Source organism: Oncorhynchus clarkii, chromosome 3 (genome assembly GCF_045791955.1).
Source record: "Oncorhynchus clarkii lewisi isolate Uvic-CL-2024 chromosome 3, UVic_Ocla_1.0, whole genome shotgun sequence".
Classification (NCBI taxonomy): domain Eukaryota; kingdom Metazoa; phylum Chordata; class Actinopteri; order Salmoniformes; family Salmonidae; genus Oncorhynchus; species Oncorhynchus clarkii.
In genome coordinates, this window is record NC_092149.1 from 11,550,053 (window position 1) to 11,576,135 (window position 26,083).

Here is a 26,083-nt window from a genome sequence, read left to right on the forward strand (position 1 = left end):
ACACACTCATTCTCTGTTTCATACCACTCCAAAAGGTCATAGCGGTTTGAAAAGAAGGGATTCCAGCTGTCGTTTGTCAAGTCGTTTCCTGAACTTGGCGTGGCTTTGGAACAACTTTGCTAAACACAGGGAAAGAGAGTGGGGGGTGAAAGAGGGCAAAACAGAGGGAGTTGAAACAGTCCAGTGAAAGAGGACAAGGATAACTCCAGTATCAGTACTCAAAATGGGTTGGTCTTGGGCTCTAGCGTGCTGGTGTGCATTAGTGCTGGTGTGCTCATCTGAAGGTTTGTAGCCTACAAGGTTTTTGCATGTAGTCATCAGTTCTTTCTGTCCTTGTTTTATGTACTGGTTTGTTTATGGCTCCCCTTCTGTTTGTGCATGGTCTGTTAGAAGTGCACAGAAGAGGGCATTTTTATGCCCTATCAAGATCATGAAGAAAAACATTATTTGTTGGACGTGATACATTCCATTCCACCAGTTTAGTGTGGAACAACTTTGTCCAAGTCTACTAACAGTATAACTATTATTCTAGATATAACAAAAATCTAGACTAGAGAATTCACACCATGTTAATTAAAGGTGCAATATGCAGAAGTCGCTCCGCAATTTCCTGCTTGATACAATTCAAATAGTTAACCTAATTTCAGTTTGTGACAAAACAAGCAATGTATAGTGTTGAGAATCATTGTACCATCTAAACCGCTATGAAATACATTTTCAATAGGCAAAAATATTTGTATTTTCAGCTGTTTGAAGCTGGTATACAAAACCAGAAGCAAAAATGTAACTTAAGAAATGGGAATCATAGAAATAGTACACTTATAACAGATCTCCCGCTTCTTAGACTTGCTGTCAATGACAATAACAGATCTATAAGTCACATTTCTATGTGAATTGGATCACCCAAAAAGTTACATATTAGCTTTAAGTATTCTGATTTCATGATTTCCACAAATCTAGGTGGAAAACAACAGTACTGACATCACATGGTCAGAGTGCTATGGCTTATTTATTAACTAGTATGTGTGGGCGTGTGTTTACATTCTCCCATCCCTTCCACAGATAACAGATCCCTTCCTGGCATGTTACAGAGAGAGGCCTCCTTTGACATAGAGGATTTCCTGCAAAGTTAGTGTGACATGTACTCTGTGTGTGTGTGTGTGTTTTTATTTATTTTTTTTATTTTTTTTCAATGCCCTCACAGTGCTGTGTGTATATTTGTCTTCCAGGGGAGATCACCCAGTACCCGGACACAGACTTTACACCTGGAGTTCGGCCAATGGCTGGGCCTCGCTCGGTTGGGCAGTCCTACCCCAGTGTCCTCTTCCCCCCTGGCCGGCCCTCCCATAAGAACCTCCAGGCCATCTGTCTCCATAGCAGCCATCGTCCGCGGTACCCTTCCTACTCCCTCCCCCGCAACGGCGGAGGCCACTTTCGTCGTCGAGCTGAAGCAGTCAACCGGGTAGAGTCCTGGTACAGCGCATGTTGCCATGGGAACGGGAAACAGCAGGTCCAGGAAGTGACGCTGTGCTGCGTTACACAGGCGGTGAGTGTTTCTGTGGCAACATTGGATTCTGTCCTTTCGTGTTGCGTTCAGTTCTGTTTAGGTCCATTCACTCCTAGTGTACCAACAGAACCACCTTCTAGGTGCACAGATGCAGTAGTGATGAGGACAGAGGATGCCCAGGGAAGATGAGACTCAGTAGAAGGAAAGCCCATACAGACACAACATATTAGCCTTGGAGTCTATCTGTATAGCTGTGTAGCTGTGTAGAGGGGAAGGCATTCATGAGTCAGGTCCACTAAAGTTGTATCTTCACTATTTTAGGACTTCTTTTATCTCTATTTTTCATGTGTGAATTGATGTTTGTATATGTCACTTACAGTGGGAACAGACCCTGTCCACATTCTGTACTGAGGAGTCCCGAGTGAAGACACGCCATCACCACTGCTGCCAGAAGGAGGGCGGGGCCAGACTGAGCTGTTTCCATAGGGAAAACCCAGACCCCACCTACCTGCCGACCACCCCCATACCTGAACCTGGCTTTACCTTTAACCCCAACACTTGTCACAAGTAAGGGAGGGAGAGAGGTTTACTTTAGTTTTAGGGCAGGGCTGTTATGGTGACGGTATTACCGCCACACTGGTGGTTACGAGTCATGACCGCAGTCAAATTCCACGTGACTGTTTAGTCACGGTAACTATGCTTCTCCAAAACTGCACTCTGATGGTGCTGATGATCATTAGTAGACTACCAAACTTGCTAACAGTCAGTTGCTAATGTGCTGGTACTCAGCACCGCACTGTCTCTCTAATCACTCTGACATCAATAGAAATGTAAATCGAAAATCGAATCAAACACTTCATGAGTGCCCATGAGCTCATGTTGCGCAACAGTTCTATAGGCTAATCAATTGTGGGAATTTTTTTGGCCTCTTTTAAAAAGAGGATCCCATCAGCTTTCTATAGGCTTGGCCTACTATATTTATTTCTCAACGTTCCTAATATTATGTACATTGCTTCGCTTTCCAAAGGAGTATAGCCTACTTGGCTGCATGAATATTAACCATAGGAAATGCGCCCTCTATTTGCTATTTAAGTGTATTTACATCAAATCAAACTATATTTGTCACATGCGCAGAATACAACAAGTGTAGACTTTACTATGAAATGCTGACTTACAAGCCATTAACCAACAGTGCAGTTCAAGAAGAGTCAAGAAAATATTTACCAAGTAGACTAAAATAAAAAGTAATAATAAAAGGTAACACAATAAGAATTACAATAATGAGGTTATATACCAGGGGCACCGGTACTGAGTCAGTGTGCGGTGGTACAGGTTAGTTGAGGTCATTTGTGCATGTACAGTTGAAGTCGGAAGTTTACATACACTTAGGTTGGAGTCATTAAAACTCATTTTCAACCACTCCACAAATGTATTGTTAACAAACTATAGTTTGGGCAAGTCGGTTAGGACATCTACTTTGTGCATGACACAAGTAATTTTTCCAACAATTGTTTACAGACAGATTATTTCACTGTATCACAATTCCAGTTGGTCAGAAGTTTACATACACTAAGTTGACTGTGCCTTTAAACAGCTTGAAAAATTCCATAAAATGATGTCACGGCTTTAGAAGCTTCTGATAAGCTAATTGACATAATTTAAGTCAATTGGAGGTGTACCTGTGGATGTATTTCAAGGCCTACCTTCAAACTCAGTGCCTCTTTGCTTGACATCATGGGAAAATCCAAAGAAATCAGCCAAGACCTCAGGGAAAAAAAATGTAGACCTCATCCTTGAGAGCAATTTTCAAACACTTGAAGGTACCACGTTCATCTGTACAAACAATAGTACGCAAGTATAAACACCATGGGACCACGCAGCCATCATACTGCTCAGGAAGGAGACGCGATCTGTCTCCTAGAGATTTTGGTGCACGTATTTTGGTGCAAAAAGTGCAAATCAAATCAAATGTATTTATATAGCCTTTCGTACATCAGCTGATATCTCAAAGTGCTGTACAGAAATCCAGCCTAAAACCCCGAACAGCAAGCAATGCAGGTGTTGAAGCACGTTGGCTAGGAAAACTCCCGAGAAATGCCAAAACCTAGGAAGAAACCTAGAGAGGAACCAGGCTATGATGGGTGGCCAGTCCTCTTCTGGCTGTGCCAGGTGGAGATTATAACAGAACATGGCCAAGATGTTCAAATGTTCATAAATGACCAGCATGGTCAAATAATAGGTCTGGAACAGGTAGCACGTCCGGTGAACAGGTCAGGATTCTATAGCTGCAGGCAGAACAGTTGAAACTGGAGCAGCAGCACGGCCAGGTGGACTGGGGACAGCAAGGAGTCATCATGCCAGGTAGTCCTGAGGCATGGTCCTAGGGCTCAGGTCCTCCGAGAGAGAGAAAGAAAGAGAGAAAGAGAGAATTAGAGAGAGCATACTTAAATTCACACAGGACACCGGATAAGACTGGAGAAGTACTCCAGATATAACAAACTGACCCTAACCCCCCCGACACTTACTACTGCAGCATAAATACTGGAGGCTGAGACAGGAGGGGTCAGGAGACACTGTGGTACCATCCGATGATACCCCCGGACAGGGCCAAACAGGAAGTATATAACCCCACCCACTTTGCCAAAGCACAGCCCCCACACCATTAGAGGGATACATTCAGCCAACCCAGACAGGAAGATCACATCAGTGACTCAACCCACTCAAGTGACGCACCCCTGCTAGGGACGGCATGAAAGAGCACCAGTAAGCCAGTGACTCAGCCCCTGTAATAGGGTTAGAGGCAGAGAATCCCAGTGGATAGAGGGAAACCGGCCAGGCAGAGACAGCAAGGGCGGTTCATTGCTCCAGAGCCATTCCGTTCACCTTCACACTCCTGGGCCAGACTACACTCAATCATAGTACCCACTGAAGAGAAGAGTCTTCAGTGAAGACTTAAAGGTTGAGACTGAGTTTGCGTCTCTCACATGGGTAGGCAGACCATTCCATAAAAATGGAGCTCTATAGGAGAAAGCCCTGCCTCCAGCTGTTTGCTTAGAAATTCTAGGGACAATTAGGAGGCCTGCGTCTTGTGGCCGTAGCGTACGTGTAGGTATGTACGGCAGGACCAAATCAGAGATATAGGTAGGAGCTAGCCCATGTAATGCTTTGTAGGTTAGTATTAAAACCTTGAAATCAGCCCTTGCCTTGACAGGATGCCAGTGTAGGGAGGCTAGCACTGGAGTAATATGATCCAATTCTAGCAGCCGTATTTAGCACTAACTGAAGTTTATTTAGTGCTTTATCCGGGTAGCCGGAAAGTAGAGCATTGCAGTAGTCTAACCTAGAAGTAACAAAAGCATGGAAACATTTTTCTGCATCATATTTGGACATAAAGTTTCTGATTTTTGCAAAGTTACGTAGATGGAAAAAAGCTGTCCTTGAAACAGTCTTGATATGTTCGTCAAAAGAGAGATCAGGGTCCAGAGTAACGCCGAGGTCCTTCACAGTTTTATTTGAGACAACTGTACAACCATTAAGATTAATTGTCAGATTCAAGAGAAGATCTCTTTGTTTTTTGGGACCTAGAAAGTTTGCAGCCACCCACTCTAGCGAGGGCAATTTTGGGACTTCACCATGTTTCATTGAAATGTGCAGCTGTGAGTCATCCGCATAGCAGTGAAAGTTAACATTAGGTTTTCGAATGACATCCCCAAGAGGTAAAATATATAGTGAAAACAATAGTGGTCCTAAAACAGAACCTTGAGGAACACCGACATTTACAGTTGATTTGTCAGAGGACAAACCATTCACAGAGAATAACTGATATCTTTCCGACAGTTAAGATCTAAACCAGGTCAGAACTTGTCCGTGTAGACCAATTTGGGTTTCCCCAATCTCTCCAAAAGAATGTGGTGATCGATGGTATCAAAACCAGCACTAAGGTCTAGGAGCACGAGGACAGATGCAGAGCCTTGGTCTGATGCCATTATTAAAAGGTAATTTACCACCTTCACAAGTGCAGTCTCAGTGCTAAAACCAGACTGAAGCATTTCGTATACATTGTTTGTCTTCAGGAAGGCAGTGAGTTGCTGCGCAACAGCCTTTTCTAAACATTTTCATTTCGATTATTTTCTGGGTCAAGGTTTGGCTTTTTCAAGAGAGGCTTTATTACTGCCACTTTTAGTGAGTTTGGTACACATCCGGTGGATAGAGAGCCGTTTATTATGTCAATCCCAGATCAACAGCAAAGGACCATAGGACATATTCCAGTCTGTGCTAGCAAAACAGTCCTTAGTGAGTCACTGGTACTTCCTGCTTTAGTTTTGCTTGCAAGCAGGACTCAGGAGGATAGAATTATGGTCAGATTTGCCAAATGGAGGGTGGAAGAGAGCTTTGTATGCATCTCTGTGTGTGAAGTAAAGGTGGTCTAGGACTTTTTTTTCTCTGGTTGCACGTGACATGTTAAAAATGTGGTAAAACTGATTTAAGTTTGCCTGCATTAAAGTCCCCGGCCACAAGGAGCACCGCTTCTGGGTGAGCATTTTCTTCTTTGCTTATGGCCTTATAGAGTTGGTTGAGAGCGGTCTTAGTGCCAGCTTCGTTCTGTGGTGTTAAGTAGACAGTTACGTATAATATAGATGAGAACTCTCTTGGTAGATAGTGTGGTCTACAGCTTATCATAAGGTACTCTACCTCAGGGGAGTAATACCTCGAGACTCCTTTAATAACAGCACCAGCTGTTATTAGACACACACCCTCACCCCTCGTCTTACCAGAGGTAGCGTCTCTGTTCTGCCGGTGCATGGAAAATCCCGCTAGCTCTATATTGTCCATGTTGTCGTTCAGCCACGTCTCGTGAAACATAAGATGTTACAGCTTTTAATGTTCCCTTGGTAGGATAATCTTAATTGTAGGTTATTCATTATATTTTCCAATGATTGCACGTTAGCAAGAAGAACAGATGGCAGTGTGAGTTTACTCGCTCGCTTACTGATTCTCAGAAGGATGCCCGATCTGCAGCACCTTTTCCTGCGTCTTTTTTTTTCACACAAAAGGGGGGGGATCTGGTCCTGTTCCAATGAAAGCAAGATATCCTTCTCGTCGGACTCATTAAAGGAAAAGTTTATTCCAGTCCATGGTGAGTAATCGCTGTTCTGTCCAGAAGTTATTTTTGGTCATAAGAGATGGTAGCAGCAACATTATGTACACAACGAGTAAAAAAATAAGTTACTCAAACTGCAAAAAAACGAACAAAAAAGCACAATTGGTCGGGAGAAAGTAAAACATCAGCCATGTTCTTCGGCACCATCTTCATAGAGTATGTATTACATTTATTCTTCCCCCTGCCCCTATTCTGATAGCTGCATGATAATAATCCAAACTAATTTCATACATATAATATTTAGTATTAGTGATGCACCGATATTACATTTTTGGCCGATACCGATATTCAATATTTTCCTTGCCCAAAAAAACCTGATACCGATATTACATTTTTGGCCGATACCGATATTCAATATTTTCCTTGCCCAAAAAAACCCGATACCGATATTACATTTTTGGCAGATACCGATATTCAATATTTTCCTTGCCCAAAAAAACCTGATACCGATATTACATTTTTTTGCGGCCTTAAGCATTCTAGTATAGTTAAATAGTTAACACACACATGGACGCAGCGGTCTAAGGCTCTGCATCTCAGTGCAAGACTGTCTCTACAGTCCATAGTTCGAATTCAGGCTGTATCATATCCGCCCGTGATTGGGAGTCCCATAGGGCGGCGCACAATTGGCCTAGCGTTGTCCAGGCCGTCATTGTAAATAAGAATTCTTTCTTAACTGACTTGCCTAGTTAAATAAAGGTTACACACACCCCACACTGACCAAAATGTTATTTTGTTGGCATTTATGTACGTCCCCACTACCAGTAAAACATAATCAAAACCAATTTATTTCACTTATTTGCTGTGCTGTTTCGTTGTTAATATGTTCAGTCGTTTCAATCTCAACCAGGATTTCTATGGAACACCGTTTGGGTCTTTGCGTGTCAAAAAAGATACACGTCTAATGACTCTATTTGACGTGTCAAATAACACAACATAATCTGTTTTTTTTTTTATTTTTATTTTACCTTTATTTAACCAGGCAAGTCAGTTAAGAACAAATTCTTATTTTCAATGGCGGCCTGGGAACAGTGGGTTAACTGCCTGTTCAGGGGCAGAACGACAGATTTGTACCTTGTCAGCTCGGGGGTTTGAACTCGCAACCTTCCGGTTACTAGTCCAACGCTCTAACCACTAGGCTACCCTGCCGCCCAACTATAGATACCTAGCTAACTATATAGCTACCTAGCTAACTATATAGCTACCTAGCTAACTATATAGATACCTAGCTAACTATATAGCTACCTAGCTAACTATATAGATTCCTAGCTAACCATATAGATATCTAGCTAACTATATAGATATCTAGCTAACTATATAGATACCTAGCTAACTATATAGATGCCTAGCTAACTATATAGATACCTAGCTAACTATATCGATACCTAGTTAACTATATAGCTAGGTGGCATCTAAAATAACCCTAATTTATAAGACAGTTCTTATTTGATTAATGTTAATGTTCAATTGCAATAGGCGAACAACATGTGTCAACCTAGCTAATACTTACAAGGATTCCTAAATCATTGCTAAGAATAATGAAAATGACAGCAGTTTTTACTGGTCATTGTGTTCAGGCTGGTTGAATTGGTGCTAGCTATGTACCAAGCTAAAGCTAGCTACCCCAGAAGTTGCGGTCGAACAAATGATGCTTTATTACCAATGCGGTATTGTTAACACATCGTTCGTGGCCAGTGTTTGCTTGTTTGCCGACTTTTTTGTACAGCTTTGACAATGCTACTATATATTTTTGACACGCAAAGACTCAAGCGGCGTTCCATAGTATGTATGTCGTCAAGATAATAGCAGTGATGAGATTACTGTGTAACTCCGGTAGGGCAACGTCAGAATAATAGCGCACTTGGTAGTGTTAACTGGTGCTCGACCAGTTTGCAAAAGCTAACATTACCAACGACAGAGAACGGTTGATTGTCATGGGCAACGAATCCCATTATCTTGGCTTTAATGGATTTCACCTTTGAGTTGTCTTGCTGACGTTTTTACTTGTTGACTGCTCGATCCACACAGCATACATTGTGGGCTAGTTTAGGAATGCTGTGTTGCACAAATAGCGCAAACTTTTACGTGGCGTCATTATGTCATTTACCTTCGTTAAATAGGTATGCACGCCTGTTTTGACATCGGTTTTGCACATTTGGCGTTAAACTAGACAACGGCTGATACCGATGTTGGCATTTTTAGCTAATATCATCCGATTCCGAAATGTTCACAATATATCGAGCATCCCTATTTAGTATATGTAAAGGCAAGATTAAACTAGTCTAATGGGTGACAATATTATATGTTAATGGGGCCCAGTATGTGCATAAGGCAAGAAACAGCGCATGCTTTTTTTTGTGCAACTTTTTCAAATCATAGTCGCGCATGTCATGTAGCCTAGCCCATAGGCCTATATGTTCTGACAAGGTTTGTATCATAACTAACGTGGCCAGATAACTCTAAATACAGCCTGCAGGCCTAGAACCCCTGGGACACGGTAAGAGACCACATAGCCTACAGACCTAGAACCCCTGGGACACAAGAGAGCACATAGCCTACAGAGCCTAGTGTTCTTATAAACTCAGTCAGTGCGCAGTTGCGTGTGAAAACAGAGTTTTGACTGGTCATTATATAAAAGAGCTTCATTTATCAGAACAAGAATATACTGATGAGTTTCAGAAGAAAGTTTTGTTTCTGGTCATTTTGAGCCTGTAATCGAACCCACAAATGCTGATGCTCCAGATACTCAACTAGTCTAAATAATGCCAGTTTTATATCAGCTTTCTTGTGCTGATATATTTATGTCTCAATTCTTAAAATTAAGCACATTAATTTGCTTTACAATCGGTGTAGCCTAACTGGCATACATAGGCAGTGTGTGAGTTTCATATTTCGGGAAGATATTTTTCACTATAAAAATGCACCTTTTATAATAAGGCATTACATGCATATAATGCTGTTTCTTATGTAAAATAGCCTACTATTGGAAATGTGATGAGTAGATTGGATGGTCATAATTTAGGCTGGCGGCTGTGCGGCTGCACCAATGCGCCCGCCACAGGAGTCGCTGGTGCGCGATGAGACAAGGACACCCCTACCGACCAAGCCCTCCCTAACCCGGGCGACGCTAGGCCAATTGTGCGTCGCCCCACGGACCTCCCGGTCGCGGCCGGTTACGACAGAGCCTGGGCGTGAACCCAGGAACTCTGATGGCACAGCTGGCGCTGCAGTACAGCGCCCTTAACCGCTGCGCCACCCGGGAGGCCCTCAATACCCTGGGTTTTAAAAGAAAAGCAAATTGTTTTGTCAATTAAAATAACATAAACATTTTCAGAAATACAGTGCAGACATTGTTAATGTTGTAAATAACTATTATCGCTGGAAATGGCTGGTCTTTCATGGAATGTCTACATAGGCATACAGAGGCCCATTATCAGCAACCATCACTCCTATGTTCCAATGGCACGTTGTGTTAGCTAATCCAAATGTATAATTAAAAAAGGCTAATTGATCATTAGAAAACCCTTTTGAAATTATGTTAGCACAGCTGAAAACTGTTGTCCTGATTAAAGAAGCAATAAAACTGGCATTATTTAGACTAGTTGAGTATCTGGAGCATCAGCATTTGTGGGTTCGATTACAGGCTCAAAATGACCAGAAACAAAACTTTCTTCTGAAACTCATCAGTATATTCTTGTTCTGATAAATGAAGGCTAATAACAATGTCTACACTGTATTTCTGATACATTTTATGTTATTTTAATGGACAGAAATGTGCTTTCTTTCAAAAACAAGGACATTTAAGTGACCCCAAACTTTTGAACAGTAGTGTATACTGGGAGTAGTGCCTTACCTCAGCCACAGTGTGTTATATGTGCAAAAGTACTATCTTACAACTCAATGAAACTGTAACGGCATTCCTCCTCCTCCTCTGAGGAGGAGAAGCGAGAAGGATCGGAGGACCAATGCGCAGCGTGGTAAGTGTCCATAACGTTTATTTTAAGATATAAACTGAACACTATGAAATATAAAACAATAAACGTGAACATGAACAAAAACCGAAACAGTACCGTGAGGCAACAAACACTCACACGGAAACAAACACCCACAAACCAAAAGTGAAACCCAGGATACCTAAGTATGATTCTCAATCAGAGACAACTAACGACACCTGCCTCTGATTGAGAACCATACTAGGCTGAACTCAAAACCCTAACATAGAAAAACACACATAGACTGCCCACCCCAACTCACGCCCTGACCATACTAAATAAAGACAAAACAAAGGAAATAAAGGTCAGAACGTGACAGTACCCCCCCCCCCCCCCCCCCCCCCCCAAAGGTGCGGACTCCGGCCGCAAAACCTGAACCTATAGGGGAGGGTCTGGGTGGGCATCTGTCCGCGGTGGCGGCTCTGGCCCGGGATGTGGACCCCACTTCACCACAGTTTTTGTCCGCCTCCTCAACCGCCCCAGTGGCCTCTTATGAACGGCGACCCTCGCCGCCGACCTCCGAATGGGGACCCTAGCCATGGGTCCCGAATGGACGGGAGACTCCGGCAGCGCTGGACAGGCGGGAGACTCCGGCAGCTCCGGAGTGAAGGGCGATTCTGGCATCGCCTGGCTGACTGACGGCTCTGGCGGCTCCTGGCTGGCTGGCGGCTCTGGCGGCTCCTGGATGACTGACGGCTCTTGCGTCTCCTGGCTGGCTGACAGCTCTTGTGGCTCCTGGCTGACTGACAGCTCTTGTGGTAGACTGGCGGCTCAGGACAGACGGGAGACTCTGGCGGCTCAGGACAGACGGGAGACTCTGGCGGCTCAGGACAGACGGGAGACTCTGGCGGCTCAGGACAGACGGGAGACTCTGGCGGCTCAGGACAGACGGGAGACTTTGACAGCGCTGGGCAGGAGGAAGGCTCTGGCAGCGCTGGACAGGCGGGAGCACCTGTAGGGAGAAGACAGAGAGACAGCATGGTGCGGGGGGCTGCCACCGGAGGGCTGGTGAGTGGAGGTGGCACTGGGTAGACCGGACCGTGCAGGCGCACTGGAGCTCTTGAGCACCGAGCCTGCCCAACCTTACCTGGTTGAATGCTCCCCGTAGCCAGGCCAGTGCGGCGAGGTGGAATAGCCCGCACTGGACTGTGCTGGCGAACCGGGGACACCATGCGTAAGGCTGGTGCCATGTATTAGCACATTTCATGCCATTCTACTACACTTTATATATGACTGGAGACATTATCAAAATCTTTTTTTAATAGGACAAATTAAAGGGTAGTCTATTCTGCTGACAGTGACAAAAATATAAATTAAAAACGACATTGTCCATGTAATAGGCCTACGAGAAGGGAGTATATCAAAATGTCATCAATATACACCACCACACTCTCCACTGTACTAGCACCAACGGAAACCCCTAAACACCTACCTGAGCATTCTCGCGACCACTCTCGAGAGCCCTCTGTGGCCAAGAAACTGTGAGGTTATGACAAGCTAACCAGAGTAGGCCCAGCACCATGGGAAATGCAGGAGAGTCAATAAAGAAGATACTAATTCTCTCCTTGTGACCCCCCTGCGTCACCATGCCCAAAGGAGCGGTGACCTCCTTAATCAACCCTGACCCTAATGGTCGATTATCTAAGGCGTGAACGGGGAAAGGCACAGCCACGAAAACAATGGGGATCCCTGAACTATAGGCTAACGCTCTATCAATAAAATTCCCAGCCGCGCCTGAATTGACGAGTGCCTTATGCTGGGAATGCAGGGAATACTCAGGGAAAGTGACATACACAACCATGTGCAACAGAGGGCTCTGGGTGAAAATGGTGCCGGCTCACCTGCGGTGACACCAGAGCGCATTGCCTGCTACCTCGATCCCCAGAGGAACCAATACACCGAAAAACAGAACAATCAAATAATGGGTACATAACCCGACTCACACCAGGACAGCCGTGCACAAGCACTTACAATAAACAATCTGACAAGGACATGAGGGGGAACAGAGGGTTAAAACACAACATGTAATTGATGGGATTGGAACCAAGTGTGATGGAAGACAAAACCAAAGGAAAATGAAAAGAGAATCAGCGATGGCTAGAAGGTCGGTGACTTCGACCGCCGAACGCCGCCCGCCGCCCGAACAAGGAGAGGGACCAACTTCGACGTAAGTCGGAGGAGGAAATTATTGTCCAAAAACAAACTTTAAAGTATTACTGAAAAATTGTGAATATGCGCTATGTGCACTCACCAAGGATATTGCTGTTGCTCTCAGCTGGTGCCAATAAAATAGGCTATTCTGTTGTTTGTTTAATTGAGAATTTTGATAACTAAAAGACAGATTAGTCCTTTCATTGTCTTCTCTTTACAGCGATAAGCATTTTCTGTCCAAACAATGTTTTCCCGCAATTGTATTTTTAAATATTGCGATATGCCTGGCTTGGCCTCTACTTTCACAGATAGTCGCAACTCAACAATAATCTGCCCAAATTGCACGTTGCCTTTCCTTCCAACTGTAGGCAAGTCTATTTAAAACAATCCACAACAAAATAAATATCCTCTGTGGCCAAATCATGCTTTAGTAGCCTGTTTTGAGTGGTTTAATTGATTTCTGTATAGACAGGAGTAGGCTAATTAGGCTATATAATTTTGGCAATTTAATTCAATTTACTTTAGGAAAAGCTTCTCCTAGCCTTATGGATGCGCTGCCTATGCTTGCATTTTAAAAACATACAGTAACTGCACATAACCTCCATTCGCTATTCACTATTGAAGTGCAGGCTACGGATTACATGCATTTTTTTTGTGGAGCATTCTAATCAAAAGTCATTTCACACATATTGGTAGGCTACATGTACACACCAGATTAAATTGAGAATAGTCTGATGGGTGAGAACATGATCAAGTGCTTGTCAAATTGTGAATGAGAGACTGATGAAGTGTGTGCAGCCTGTGGAAGAAACAGAGCAGAGCACATAACTTTCATGTATTTTCTTATTCAAATCATCATTAGTCACATCATGCAGCCTTAGAATGTATTAAACATCAAAACATATAGCCAGTCAAAGGTTTGGACACCTACTCATTCCAGGGTCTTCATTTTTTATTTTACTATTTTCTACATTGTAGAATAATAGTGAAAAAAAATCAGAACTATGAAATAACACATATGGAATCATGTAGTAACCAACAAAGTGTTAAATAAATCAAAATCTATTTTATATTTGAGATTCTTCAAAGTAGCCACCCTTTGCATTGATGACAGCTTTGCACACTCTTGGCATTCTCTCAACTAGCTTCATGAGGAACGCTTTTAAAACAGTCTTGAAGGAGTTCCCACATATGCTGAGCACTTATTTGGCTGCTTTTCCTTCACTCTGCGGTACAAATCATCTCAAACCATCTCAGTTGGGTTGAGGTCGGCTGATTGTGGAGGCCAGGTCATCTAATGCAGCACTCCATCAATTTCCTTCTTGGTCAAACAGCCCTTACACAGCCTGGAGGTGTGTTTTGGGTCATTGTCCTGTACGCCATCCAGGTGGGATGGCGTATCGCCACAGAATGCTGTGGTAGCCATGCTGGTTAAGTGTGCCTTGAATTCTAAAAACATCACTGACAGTGTCACCAGCAAAGCACCCCCACACCGTCACACCACATTCTCCATGCGTCACGGTAGGAACCACAAATGCAGAGATTATCCGTTCACCTACTCTGTGTCTCACAACGACACGACGGTTGGAACCAAAAATCTCAAATTTGGACTCATCAGACCAAAGGACAGATTTTCACCGGTCTAATGTCCATGTCTTGTGTTTCTTGGCCCATCAAGTCTCTTCTTATTATTGGTGTCCTTTAGTAGTGGTTTATTTGCAGCAATTCGACCATGAAGACCTGATTCACGCAGTCTCCACTGAACAGTTGATGTTCAGATGTGTCTGTTACTAGAACTCTGTGAAGCATTTAGTTGGGCTGCAATTTCTGAGGCTGGTAACTCTAATGAACTTATCATCTGCAGCAGAGGTAACTCTGGGTCTTCCTTTCCTGAGGTGGTCCTCATGAGAGCCAGTTTCATCATAGTGCTTGAGAGCTTTTGCGACTGCACTTGAAGAAACTTTTAAAATTCTTGAAATGTTCCAGATTGACTGGCCTTCATGTCTTAAAGTAATGATGGACTGTCGTTTCTCTTTGCTTATATGAGCTGTTCTTGTCATAATATGGACTTGGTCTTTTACCAAATATGGCTATCTTCTGTATACCACCCCTACCTTGTCACAACACAACTGATTGGCTCAAACGCATTAAGAAGGAAAGAAATTCCATAAATTAACAAGGCACACCTGTTAATTTAAATGCATTCCAGATGACAACCTCATGAAGCAGGCTGAGAGAATGCCAAGAATGTGCAAAGCTGTAATCAAGGCAAAGGGTGGCTACTTTGAAGAATATCAAATATATTTTGATTTGCTTAACACTTTTTTGGTTACTGCATGATTCCATATGTGGTATTTCATAGTTTTGCTGTCTTCACTATTATTCTATAATGTAGAAAATAGTAAAAAAATAAAGAAAACCCCTGAATGAGTAGGTGTGTCCAAACTTTTGACTGGTTCTGTATATCACAACTAAAGTTGCATTAACAACAAAACATTAAGCATACAGGAGGACCTGTTTCTTTGTTAACTGCTCAACACAGAATAGCAGCATGTGTTCACTCTCTCAAATCATTTGGAGAAAATATCCTTTCTATTTTATTCAGCTATGTTCAATTGTATTCTTCATATTTTAAAACAATGCCACGGAATTCTAAGAAAATATTTTCTGCTAAATTAACTAGTGTAGCCGCAGCCATATGGCATAGCCAGATCAGGACCTAACATAAGGACAACTCAGAGTATGCTATTCTGTTCTTCTGAAATAGACTACATTTTCATCATATCATGTTTTTTTAAACCTGCCTAAAATAAATAATGGATTTATTGTGATGGTGTAGGTTATATTAAATGGATTTATTGTGATGGTGTAGGTTATATTACATGGATTTATTAGACATCTTAAAATGTAGATGTTCCAAAGGTCTGCATCAGTAGCTTGTAGGCTGTGTGGAAGCCAGGAGATGTTAAACGTGTTGATGTTAATTAACTTCAATTACCATGAGACTGGCAGTCATTTGCATGACAATCACAGGCTGACAAAATGTCATGACAGCCACAGCCCTGGCAACTAATGACTACATGTATTGTGTCCTTTCCTCCCAGGTCCCAGCCTGGTCCATGTGCTGTCAGAGGGGAGAAGCACAAGAGCAGCCCCCAAGCTACTCCCAGAGACTCTGACATAAGCTTCCCCCCTGGACGCCCCACTTTCGACAACATCGGATTGGTCTGCTGCCTACACAACAGCCGACCCCTCTCCACCACCAAGTGCCTGCCACGTACAGGCCTTGGCTGGCTGGCCCGCCAATCAAAGGCCATGAACCGCCTGGAGAGAGGGTTCAACCACTGCTGTAAGGGACTGGAGAACGTGCTACCCTGTGCTGAGGGAAAGGTAAGGAGTGCATGTGTGTGTGTGTACAGTTCGAGTTTTGATCAATTCAAGTGTTTACAGAACATCTCTCCATCTCTCTCTTAGTGGCGTGAGGTGCTTGACAGGTTCTGTGAGGAAGAGCAGAAGGGGAGGCCTCACAACTCCTCCTGTTGTGATGTGGGAGAAGGTGAGGACAGGTATACCTGTTTCTCCTCACTCGCCCCTCATCCAGACTATGAACAAAAGCTTGACTCTGCCTCTGACGCACCACAGACCCACAACCTCGGACACATCTGTGAAACATACAAGATCATCAAGAAGTAAGGGTTTGTTTAGGTTTATTTTGTGTGTGTGTGTGTGTGTGTGTTTAATTGTACCTTTTTCCTCCTCAGTCACATTTTTATGCTGCCCAGCCCGATTGTTTATCTTTCTGGGTGACAGAACCAGACCTTTCAGAAAGGGTACATTTCACTGTAGTAGATGGAGACTGTAGCTATGTTTCCTTCCGACTGGCGACAGATTTTAAATTTGCGCATTTTCCCACAAGTGGTCTGTTTCCACCAAACTGACTTGTAGTGCACACAAAATTTATTTTTTTCTTCATTTTCCTGAATAAAAATCTAAAGATCTGTAACGGTTTTCTTGAGTTGATGGAGAGGCGGACGAATACGCAGCGTGGTTACTATTCATGGTTCTTTAATAAAGCAACTACACATGAACAAACTAACAAAACAAGAAACGTGAAAAACCAAAACAGCCCTATCTGGTGCAAACACAGAGACCGGAACAATCACCCACAAAACCCAACACCAAACAGGCTACCTAAATATGGATCCCAATCAGAGACAATGACTAACACCTGCCTCTGATTGAGAACCATATCAGGCCAAACACAGAAACAGACAAACTAGACACACAACATAGAATGCCCACTCAGATCACACCCTGACCAAACAAAACATAGAAACATACAAAGCAAACTATGGTCAGGGTGTGACAAGATCAGTGTGTTTCCATCATATTTCCAACTTTCCTGATAGATTTGTCACAGAAACGGTTGTTATAAATAGTAAATGTGCCAACTCTGGTCTTGGCATATTCGCTCTAGCCAACAGCTAGCAGATACAGTGTGGGTAAGCTAGTCTACATGATGAGATTTATTATGGATAACAGCGACCAATATTTCAATTTTTCAAATGACAGTCAAGCATTAATCATAATGTCACCAGAAAAAAACCTTCGATATTTACTGGAAAGGAGCATCACTGTGCATCTTCACCACCCTGTGAAGTTCATCATAACTTGTTTCATCTGTAGCCTAATAAACTGCATAGTTTCCTGAGTCATAGTGGAAGGACCACACACCATATTATCGAGTGACTGCAAGTTTACGTGGATATGATGGTTATTATATCAATAGTTGCGCATAAAGGAATTTCCACCGCCATTTCTCACATAACTCATTTTACAGACGAAAAGATCCCAGCATGTCAAAAGAACAAATTATCTGTCAGTATTTATACAATTTTACAAAAAATTCCTGTTTCCATTCCAGTTGTTGTGGTTTTATTTGATACGGTATGACCTTACTCGCAATAAAACTGTGGATGGAAATGTGGTTAATGACATTAAAATTCCAGATTTGCATTGCATCAAATAACATTACCAAAAGTTTAAAAACAATAGTATACAATAACTTTCACAAGTATCTTATTACAGCAGCTAGTTTAATCCAGGGACATTTGTACATATCTGTCTAACAAAGCCCTTTGACTGATTTGGTTTGATTATCGAGTAAAACAAAGATGTAGTTTACTGAGATGATCTTGCAATCTGCTCTCTCAGCTTCCCTGTGGCTCTCCCTGTCCAGAACTTAGTGGACCAATGCTGCTCCCTGCCAGCAGACCAGAGAACTGCATGTGTTCAGATACAGGTGAGTTCGACACTTAATAATGCAGGTTCACTCAGACAACCCCATATCTCATATTAACCAGGTTGTCCCATTGGGATAAAATGAACATGATTGGCCATCAAGTGTCTACAGGATCTTAGACTGAAAGTTAAGTTAGTTATAAACAATTATTTTTTTATATTGTAGCTCTTTGCATGTTGCAGGCTTTTTGATATTGTTGTTTTCATAACTTCTCTCTTTGACTGTGAACCCAGCTAGTGATGCTGTCGCAGACACGCTGTCTTGAGGGGAAGCCCTCCTCTTCCTCTGTCTTGCAGAAGTCCTGCCCTTCCTCCTCCTTCTCCCAGGACTCCCCTATGTGCCTCTCCAGACTGCTCATGAATGCCATCACCAAGGCAACCAAGTCCCCACACCTCAGAAAGAGGAAATTCCTCCTCACCTGATTTTGGTTTTACTCTGATGGCAGTGGGCCAATCCGAATTAGCGGTCAGGGCATTTCTGCAGTAGTCACTAGATAACCATGCCAGAAAGGATACAATTGGCTAATACAGAAGAACTGTTGAGCAAGTGCATGATTTAGTCAAACAGGAGTTAGGATGTGGGTAAGAGTAAGCAGAATTTATAGTTAGAAAGTTCCATTTATTCCATATTGTCTAGCATGGCCAGATGACAACCAATTAATGTATGGTATCCGAGTGCACATAATATTTCAGTATTACTGTCAGTGTCTGTCATTAAGAGGGTGTTATAATGTTAGAACACCTGGAGAGCTGATATGAATATAAAAAAGAAGTGGTAATTCAAATGGTGATTTGTTTCCTAAAGCAGATATGTTTCAGAATTGTTAGTTGTATTTTTCATATAGCTCCAGAACTGCTAGTCCAGTTGTCCTGTTCTATTTCTAACATTTGAAATAAATCTTTATAGAATATGTCTTAATCATTTTGGAGTGAAGCATTGCCAGTTATTGTAATTTGTCATTATCTGACACATGAACAACATTGAAATTATTATTTGAACAAACTGAAACGTTGATGGAAGTGGACTTTATGTTATAGTGACTGTGTGACTGACATGTATCCACTAAGTTAGTGTAGTAGAACTTGCATTAATAGAGACAGACAGGGTCCTCACTAGCTGTCACAGCCACAGAGTTTAGCCCAAAGCCTGGCAGATGGCGATATTGAGTGGTTTCATCTCACTGTCCAAAGGCATTGTATGAAGCCGGTTATATACACTTGTATCCCCGGTGGACCGGTTCTTACATGAAACATTCTCCATTCAGGCTGCAAAGGCATCGATTTCCTCCGTAATTTAATTTAATTGCGAGAAGTTAGAAAAAAAACGGGGAAACTGCTTTCTTTATGAAACACTATTTTCCACCACCATGCCAAAGTGGCGAAGATTGTTAGTCCCAGATGTTGCATATTGTGTTCAGCCAATCAGGTTGCAGAAGTCTGTATACCTTACCCCAGTGACCCTGGGTCAGGACAGGAGAGTCTTCTCCACCTTTCTAAGCCTGTTATCGTACAGGCTCTTATCAGCTTGACTATGGTGTTTGTTACAGTTGATCTTTCCTTGGTACTGTAGTAGCTAGCCAGTTTGAGTCAGGTCATGAGAATAGACTGGTCTGTTTTGGTCCAACAATAACAAGCCTGATTGCTTTATGGGGATCTAAGTCTGAATACAGGACTGCGAACTAAGCCAATGAACACACACATACAAATGATACAGGGTGTTCTCACTATATACAGTACCAGTCAAAAGTTTGGACACACCTACTGATTCAAGGGGTTTTCTTTATTTTGACTCTTTCTACATTGTAGAATAATAGTGAAGACATCAAAACTATGAAATAAGACACTATGAAATAATGTAGTAACCAACAAAGTGTTAAACAAATATATTTTATATTTGAGATTCTTCAAAGTAGCCACCCTTTTCCTTGATGACAGCTTTGCAACAGTCTTGAAGGAGTTCCCACATATGCTGAGCACTTGTTGACTACAAATCATCCCAAACCATCTCAAATGGGTTGAGGTCGGCTGATTGTGGAGGCTAGGTCATCTGATGCAGCACTGATGCAGCACTCTCCTTCTAGCCCTTACACAGCCTGGAGGTGTGTTTTGGGTCATTGTCCTGTTGAAAAACAAATGATAGTCCCACTAAGTACAAACCAGATGTGATGGCGTATCACTGCAGAATGCTGTGGTAGCCATATTGGTTAACTGTGCCTTGAATTCTAAATCAATCACAGACAGTGTCACCAGCAAAGCACCATCACACCTCATCCTCCATGCTTCACGGTGGGAACTACACATGCGGAGATGATCTGTTCACCTACTCTGCGTCTCACAAAGACACGCCAGTTGGAACCAAAAATCTAAAATGTGGACTCATCAGACCTAAGGACAGATTTCCACTGGTCTTTTGCTATTTTTTCTTGGCCCAAGCAACTCTCTTCTTCTTATTGGTGTCCTTTAGTTGTGGTTTCTTTGCAGCAATTAGACCATAAAGGCCTGATTCACGCAGTCTCCTCTGAACAGTTGATAGGCAAGATGACGCCTGACAGATAGGGCAGTTCTGCTTCTAGTTGCCAAGCAACTTTGCAGTATTTTGCTTTTTGTGTGTTATTTCTTACATCTATTAGCCCAGGAAATGTTTGTGTTATTACATACAGCTGGAAATAACTTTTGGATATCAGAGCGACGGTAACTCACCAGCATTACCACCGGGAATACGACTTTCACAAATTGTATCCTTTGTTCCTACCCCAAGGGGAATTGAACTGATTCCAGAGGCTGATCCAAAACACCGCAGGCGGAGAAGAGGTGTTCGGAGTGGACTTCTAGTCCGACTCAGGAGGCGCACACACCATCCACTGCTTCCTAGTGTATTACTTGCTAATGTTCGTTTTCTGGATAATAAATTAGACACGCTCAGTTCGAGAATCTCCTTCCAGAGAGACATCAGGGATTGTAACATACTCTGTTTCACGGAAACATGGCTGTCTCGGGATATACTGTCTTTGTCCATACAGCCAGCTGGGTTCTCAATACACTGTACAGACAGGAATAAAGAACTCTCTGGGAAGAAGCAAGGTGGGATTGTATGTTTCATGATTAACTACTCATGGTGTGATTATGATAACACACAAAAACTCAAGTCCTTTTGTTCACCCAACCTAGAATATCTCACAATCAAATGTTCGTATTACCTCCCAAGAGAATTCTTTGGTTATAGTCACAGCCGTTTATGTTCCCCCTCAAGCCAATACCACGATGGCCCTCAAAGAACTTCACTGGACTTTATGCGAACTGGAAACTACATATCCTGAGGCTGCATTTATTATAGCTGAGGACTTCAACAAAGCAAATTTGAGGAAAGATCTGTGGTGATAAATCATCAGGAGTCATCACCTGCGAGGGCTGCAAGGTGAGACTGCAGCACTACACACCTAATTTCACTCTGACCAAGCAGACATAACTAACCGTGTGGTCAGATGACATATTTCCAGGGATTTCATTGGTTATTTCAATGGTCCTCTCTCCCCCTCAGGGTTTTTTCCTGGTGTAGCCAGCTGCCGTCCGTGTCCTACTCCTGTTCCAGACAGAGTAACTGTCCTATAGACAGAGCCAGCCGCAACCACTGCCAGAGCTGCCGACTGCAGAAGTTTGTGACCCAGGGCATGAGCCGGGATGGTGAGACACCCATGCACACATACAAAAAAGATGTCTCCTGGTAAAATAAAGGTTGAATAAATACACACTTTTCAGATCAGGACAGTGGATCATCGTCTACAGATCATAAATTGTAATGCAGCAGATGACTCCTTTCTTGTCTCTAGTATGGGTGAATGGTATGTCCAAAACTTTAACATCAAACAATGAACACTGGGACAATATATTTAAAATGCTGGGAATGATGATAGATGGAATATGGAAAATGTATAAAGACATTATAACGAAAACATGAGGAGTTTTAACACCAGGTTTACATCCTTTACGTGGTGTAGAAAATATCAAGGATGAAGAGAATGTTTTTGTGATGATAGGATTGTGATTTTACTTCTCTAATGAGATCATAGTGATTAGGATACTTTGCCTCTTTACAAGCCACACCCCAGAGAGCCCAGAGAGTGTGTCAGCATGATGAAAACTCACCCATTTTTATTTAAAAAAAAGGGGTGGATCAGCTTAATATTGGAAAGACTGTTGCTTCCATCAATGTAATTGTCTGCATGATTTCCAATCCCCCATATATTTTGGGGAGTAAATATATATTACCATATACATACACATATGCATACATGTACACATATATACATACACATATAGACACATATACTTTTTTTTTAAAGATACCTTTATTATTCCGCAAACCCTACCACCCTTCCCCCAATTGGAGTAAACTAATAAACAATAATGCTTTGGCTTCTACCTTCTACAGTTTATACATCTTATACACAGTTTACAATAGTTATATTTAGTTTGTTTTTAGTCCTTCCTCTTTTTCTGATGTCCATCCAGTTTGATTTCTATTTGTAACTCTGCTATTTCACAACATTCCTGAACCTATATACATTTTACAGACCCCGTAAGTTTTACATTGGTTATCTTGTTATTAGTCCAATCCTTCAGCTCCATTCAAGCCCTCCCATCTCCCATCTATCTCTCAACACCATCCATTTTGGATTTTTATTTGCCATATATTTTTCAACTGTGCTGTGATGCTTGACATAAGTACTGAACCTTTCTATTATCATAGCTTCTACATATTGTAAATTAAAAGTAAAAATGTTTGCTAAAATAATGATTATATTATTGATTGATTGACTATTGCTTTTCAAATCACCCAGTATTGCTATCTGCAGCGTTAGTTCTAGGCAAATGTTACAATTCTTCAGCCATTCCTAGACCTGTGACCAAAAACGAGCAACATATGGACAATAACCAAATAAATTATCTAATGACTCTGCCTCCTCACAGCAGAGCTGGGAAGATTGTGTCCCCCATATACATAACATTATTTTGGTTGCAAGAATTTTGTATAGAAATTTAAATTGAAAAAAAATCGAAGTTTTGAATCCGGCGTTGTTTTGCGTATCAATTCATAAACCATGTGCCATGGAATGGGTATATCGAAAATCTCTTCCCAACTATTTTGCAATTTATATGTCACAGCTGTCAGTTTTTTGGTCCCCAAATGAAATTGGTATATGTTTTTATTTATCACACTTTTATTTAACCATTTATGTTCTTTAATACAGGGCCGACATACAAGTTCCTTTTCCCCCTTCTACTTCCCTCTTCCATTTTTGTGGTAATGCTGCAATTAGTTGGTGGTAATTTTGGGTAGAGCAGACATTTCCATATGTCTGTGTTAGCTGCATGTGTGACATAACTCCACCAGTCCTATTTATGATATCATTCACTAAAATTATACCTTTTGAAAAAAAATATTCGAAAAAATATGTTTTTTATCAATAAGTATATTTGAGTTTAACCACCATATTTGTTGTATTATTTGTTATGTCTTTTCAGGTGAATTTAACTGAAATTGCAACCAACTTTCTAAGGCTTGTTTAAAAAATAAAGATATTTTGGAGAAGATTTCCTTTTCAAACAACCGAAAGTGAGCAGGTGTAATCTGAATAAAGGGAAAAAGGCCCTTCTTGAACATAGGATGAGACATTCGTACCAATTTACTAGAGAACCAGTTTGGATTTAAGTGTAACTTTTGTATGACTGATGCCTTTAGTGAGAGGTCTAATGCTTTAATATTTAATAATTTCTGCCCTCCGAATTCATAGTCGTTACATAAATAGACCCTTTTAATTTTGTCTGGCTTGCCATTCCAAATAAAATTGAATATTTTTTGTTCATAAAATTAAAAAACAGGTCACTAGGTGTACACAAAACCATAAGCAAATAGGTCAACTGTGATATGACTAAAGAGTTAATCAGGGTGCTTTTTCCACAAATAGACAGGTATTTTCCTTTCCATGGTAGCAAGATTGTATCTATTTTTTGCGAACTTTCTATAAAAATGTATTGGAGTGAGATCATTTCTTTCTTTTGGGATTTGTATACCGATATGTCCAAATCTCCGATAGAAAAAGTCTCTAGATCCTCTATGAGGCCGTGGAGAGATTCTAATTGTGGTTTTAAAAGAAAACATGATTCATCAACATACATCAACATGAATGACACCTTAGTTTTTAAGCCACGGATTTCTAATCCCTTAATATTATTGTTTGATCTAATTTTAACAGCTAACATTTCGATGGCAATAATAAATAGATATGCCGATAGTGGGCAATCTTGTTTTACTCCTCTAGATACTAAATAATGGCTACATCTCAGAAAGTTTTAAACTATTTTACACCTAGGGATACTATACATAACTTAAACCCATTTTATAAGAGATTCTCCAAAAATTGAAATATTCTAGACATTTATATATAAACTCCAGTCGAACTTTATCAAAAGTCTTTTCAAAATCAGCTATGAAAACCGGGCATGGTGTTCCCGATATTTCATGGTATTCTATTATTTCCAATACTTCTTCGTCTTATCTTATCTCCAATGTATTGTCCATGTAAAAAACCTGTCTGATTAGGAGGAATAATATCTGACAATACTTTTTTAATTCTATGTACCAAGCATTTTGCTAGGATTTTTGCATCACAACACTGAAGTGTAAGAGGTCTCCATTTTTTTAAATTGACTGGATCTTTATATATACCACTTGGGTTCTGTTTCAATAATAATGATATCAGACCTTCTTTTTGCGTGTCTGATAATCTACCATTTATATAGGAGTGGTTAAAACATGCTAATAGTGGTCCTCTGAGTACATCAAAACAAGTTTTGTATACTTCCACTGGTATGCCATCCAGCCCTGGAGTTTTCCCATCCTTAAAGGCTTTAATTGCATCAAGAAGTTCCTCCTCCATAATTTGGCCTTCACATGAGTCTTTCTGTACAGATGTTAATTTTACATTATTATTAGGAAAAATATCCATACAATTAGTTTCAGTTAGTGGAGATGGAGGAGACTGAAACGAAAACATATTCTTAAAGTACATTACTTCCTCTTTCAAAATATAATTCGGTGAATCATGCGTGACTCCATCATTTGTAACAAGTTTCAATAAAAAAATTTGTAGCATTTCTATATTGAAGATTGAAAAAGTATTTGGTGCCTTTTCCCCCATATTCCATCCAGTTGTCTTTATTATTATAATATATTACACTGGATCTTTCTGGAATAAGTTCCTCCATTTCTTTTTGTTTTTCCTCTAACTTATTCTGTGCCTCTATGGTACCGTTTTTATTGATATCTAACTGTACTGTTAGTCCTTCCATTTCCTTTGTTAATATGGACTCTTTTGATCTAAACAACTTTTGTTTTATAGATGAATACTGAATTGCATGGCCTCTAAAGGCACATTTAAAAGTGTCCCATACAATAAGGAGATCTGCTGTACCTATGTTATGTCTGAAATTCAGTTTTAAATTATTCTGTCCTACTTCTAAACAATTTATGATCTAGTAGGCTTTGATTAAATTTCCAATATCCTCGCCCACGTGTAAATTCGGTAAGAGTAATATATATGGCAATTATGTGATGATCCGACCGCATTCTGTCCCCTATCAACACTTTTTCAACTTTTGGTGCCAGAGAGAATGGTATAAGAAAGTAGTCAAGGCGACTAGCTTGATTAAGCCTCCGCAATGTATATCTCACTAGGTCAGGGTATTTAAGTCTCCATATATCCACTACTTCCAATATATCCATGACATTCATGATTTCCTTAAGTGCCTGAGGGTGATAGTTTGTAGTGTGATTTCCTTTCCGGTCCCATAGAGATATTTAAGACCGTATTAAAATCTCCCACCATAATAATATAGTCTAGTGTTGCTTGTCTTGATCAATTCTTATATATATTTTCAAAGAAACTTGGATCATCATTATTTGGACCATAT

At 41.3% G+C, this 26,083-nt stretch overlaps 1 protein-coding gene and 1 pseudogene across 1 annotated transcript; both read left to right on the forward strand.

The window, feature by feature from the left end:
- On the forward strand, nt 1-19,034 carry LOC139387978 (extracellular matrix protein 1-like). The gene is made up of 8 exons (XM_071134433.1): nt 1-284; nt 1,063-1,128; nt 1,230-1,546; nt 1,887-2,074; nt 15,916-16,201; nt 16,286-16,500; nt 18,026-18,113; nt 18,347-19,034. The coding sequence occupies exons 1-8, from the start codon at nt 224-226 to the stop codon at nt 18,533-18,535; spliced, it is 1,410 nt and encodes a 469-aa protein (XP_070990534.1). The 5' UTR covers nt 1-223; the 3' UTR covers nt 18,536-19,034.
- LOC139405600 (nuclear receptor ROR-gamma-like) overlaps nt 18,689-26,083 on the forward strand; it is a 15,893-nt pseudogene continuing 8,498 nt past the window's right edge.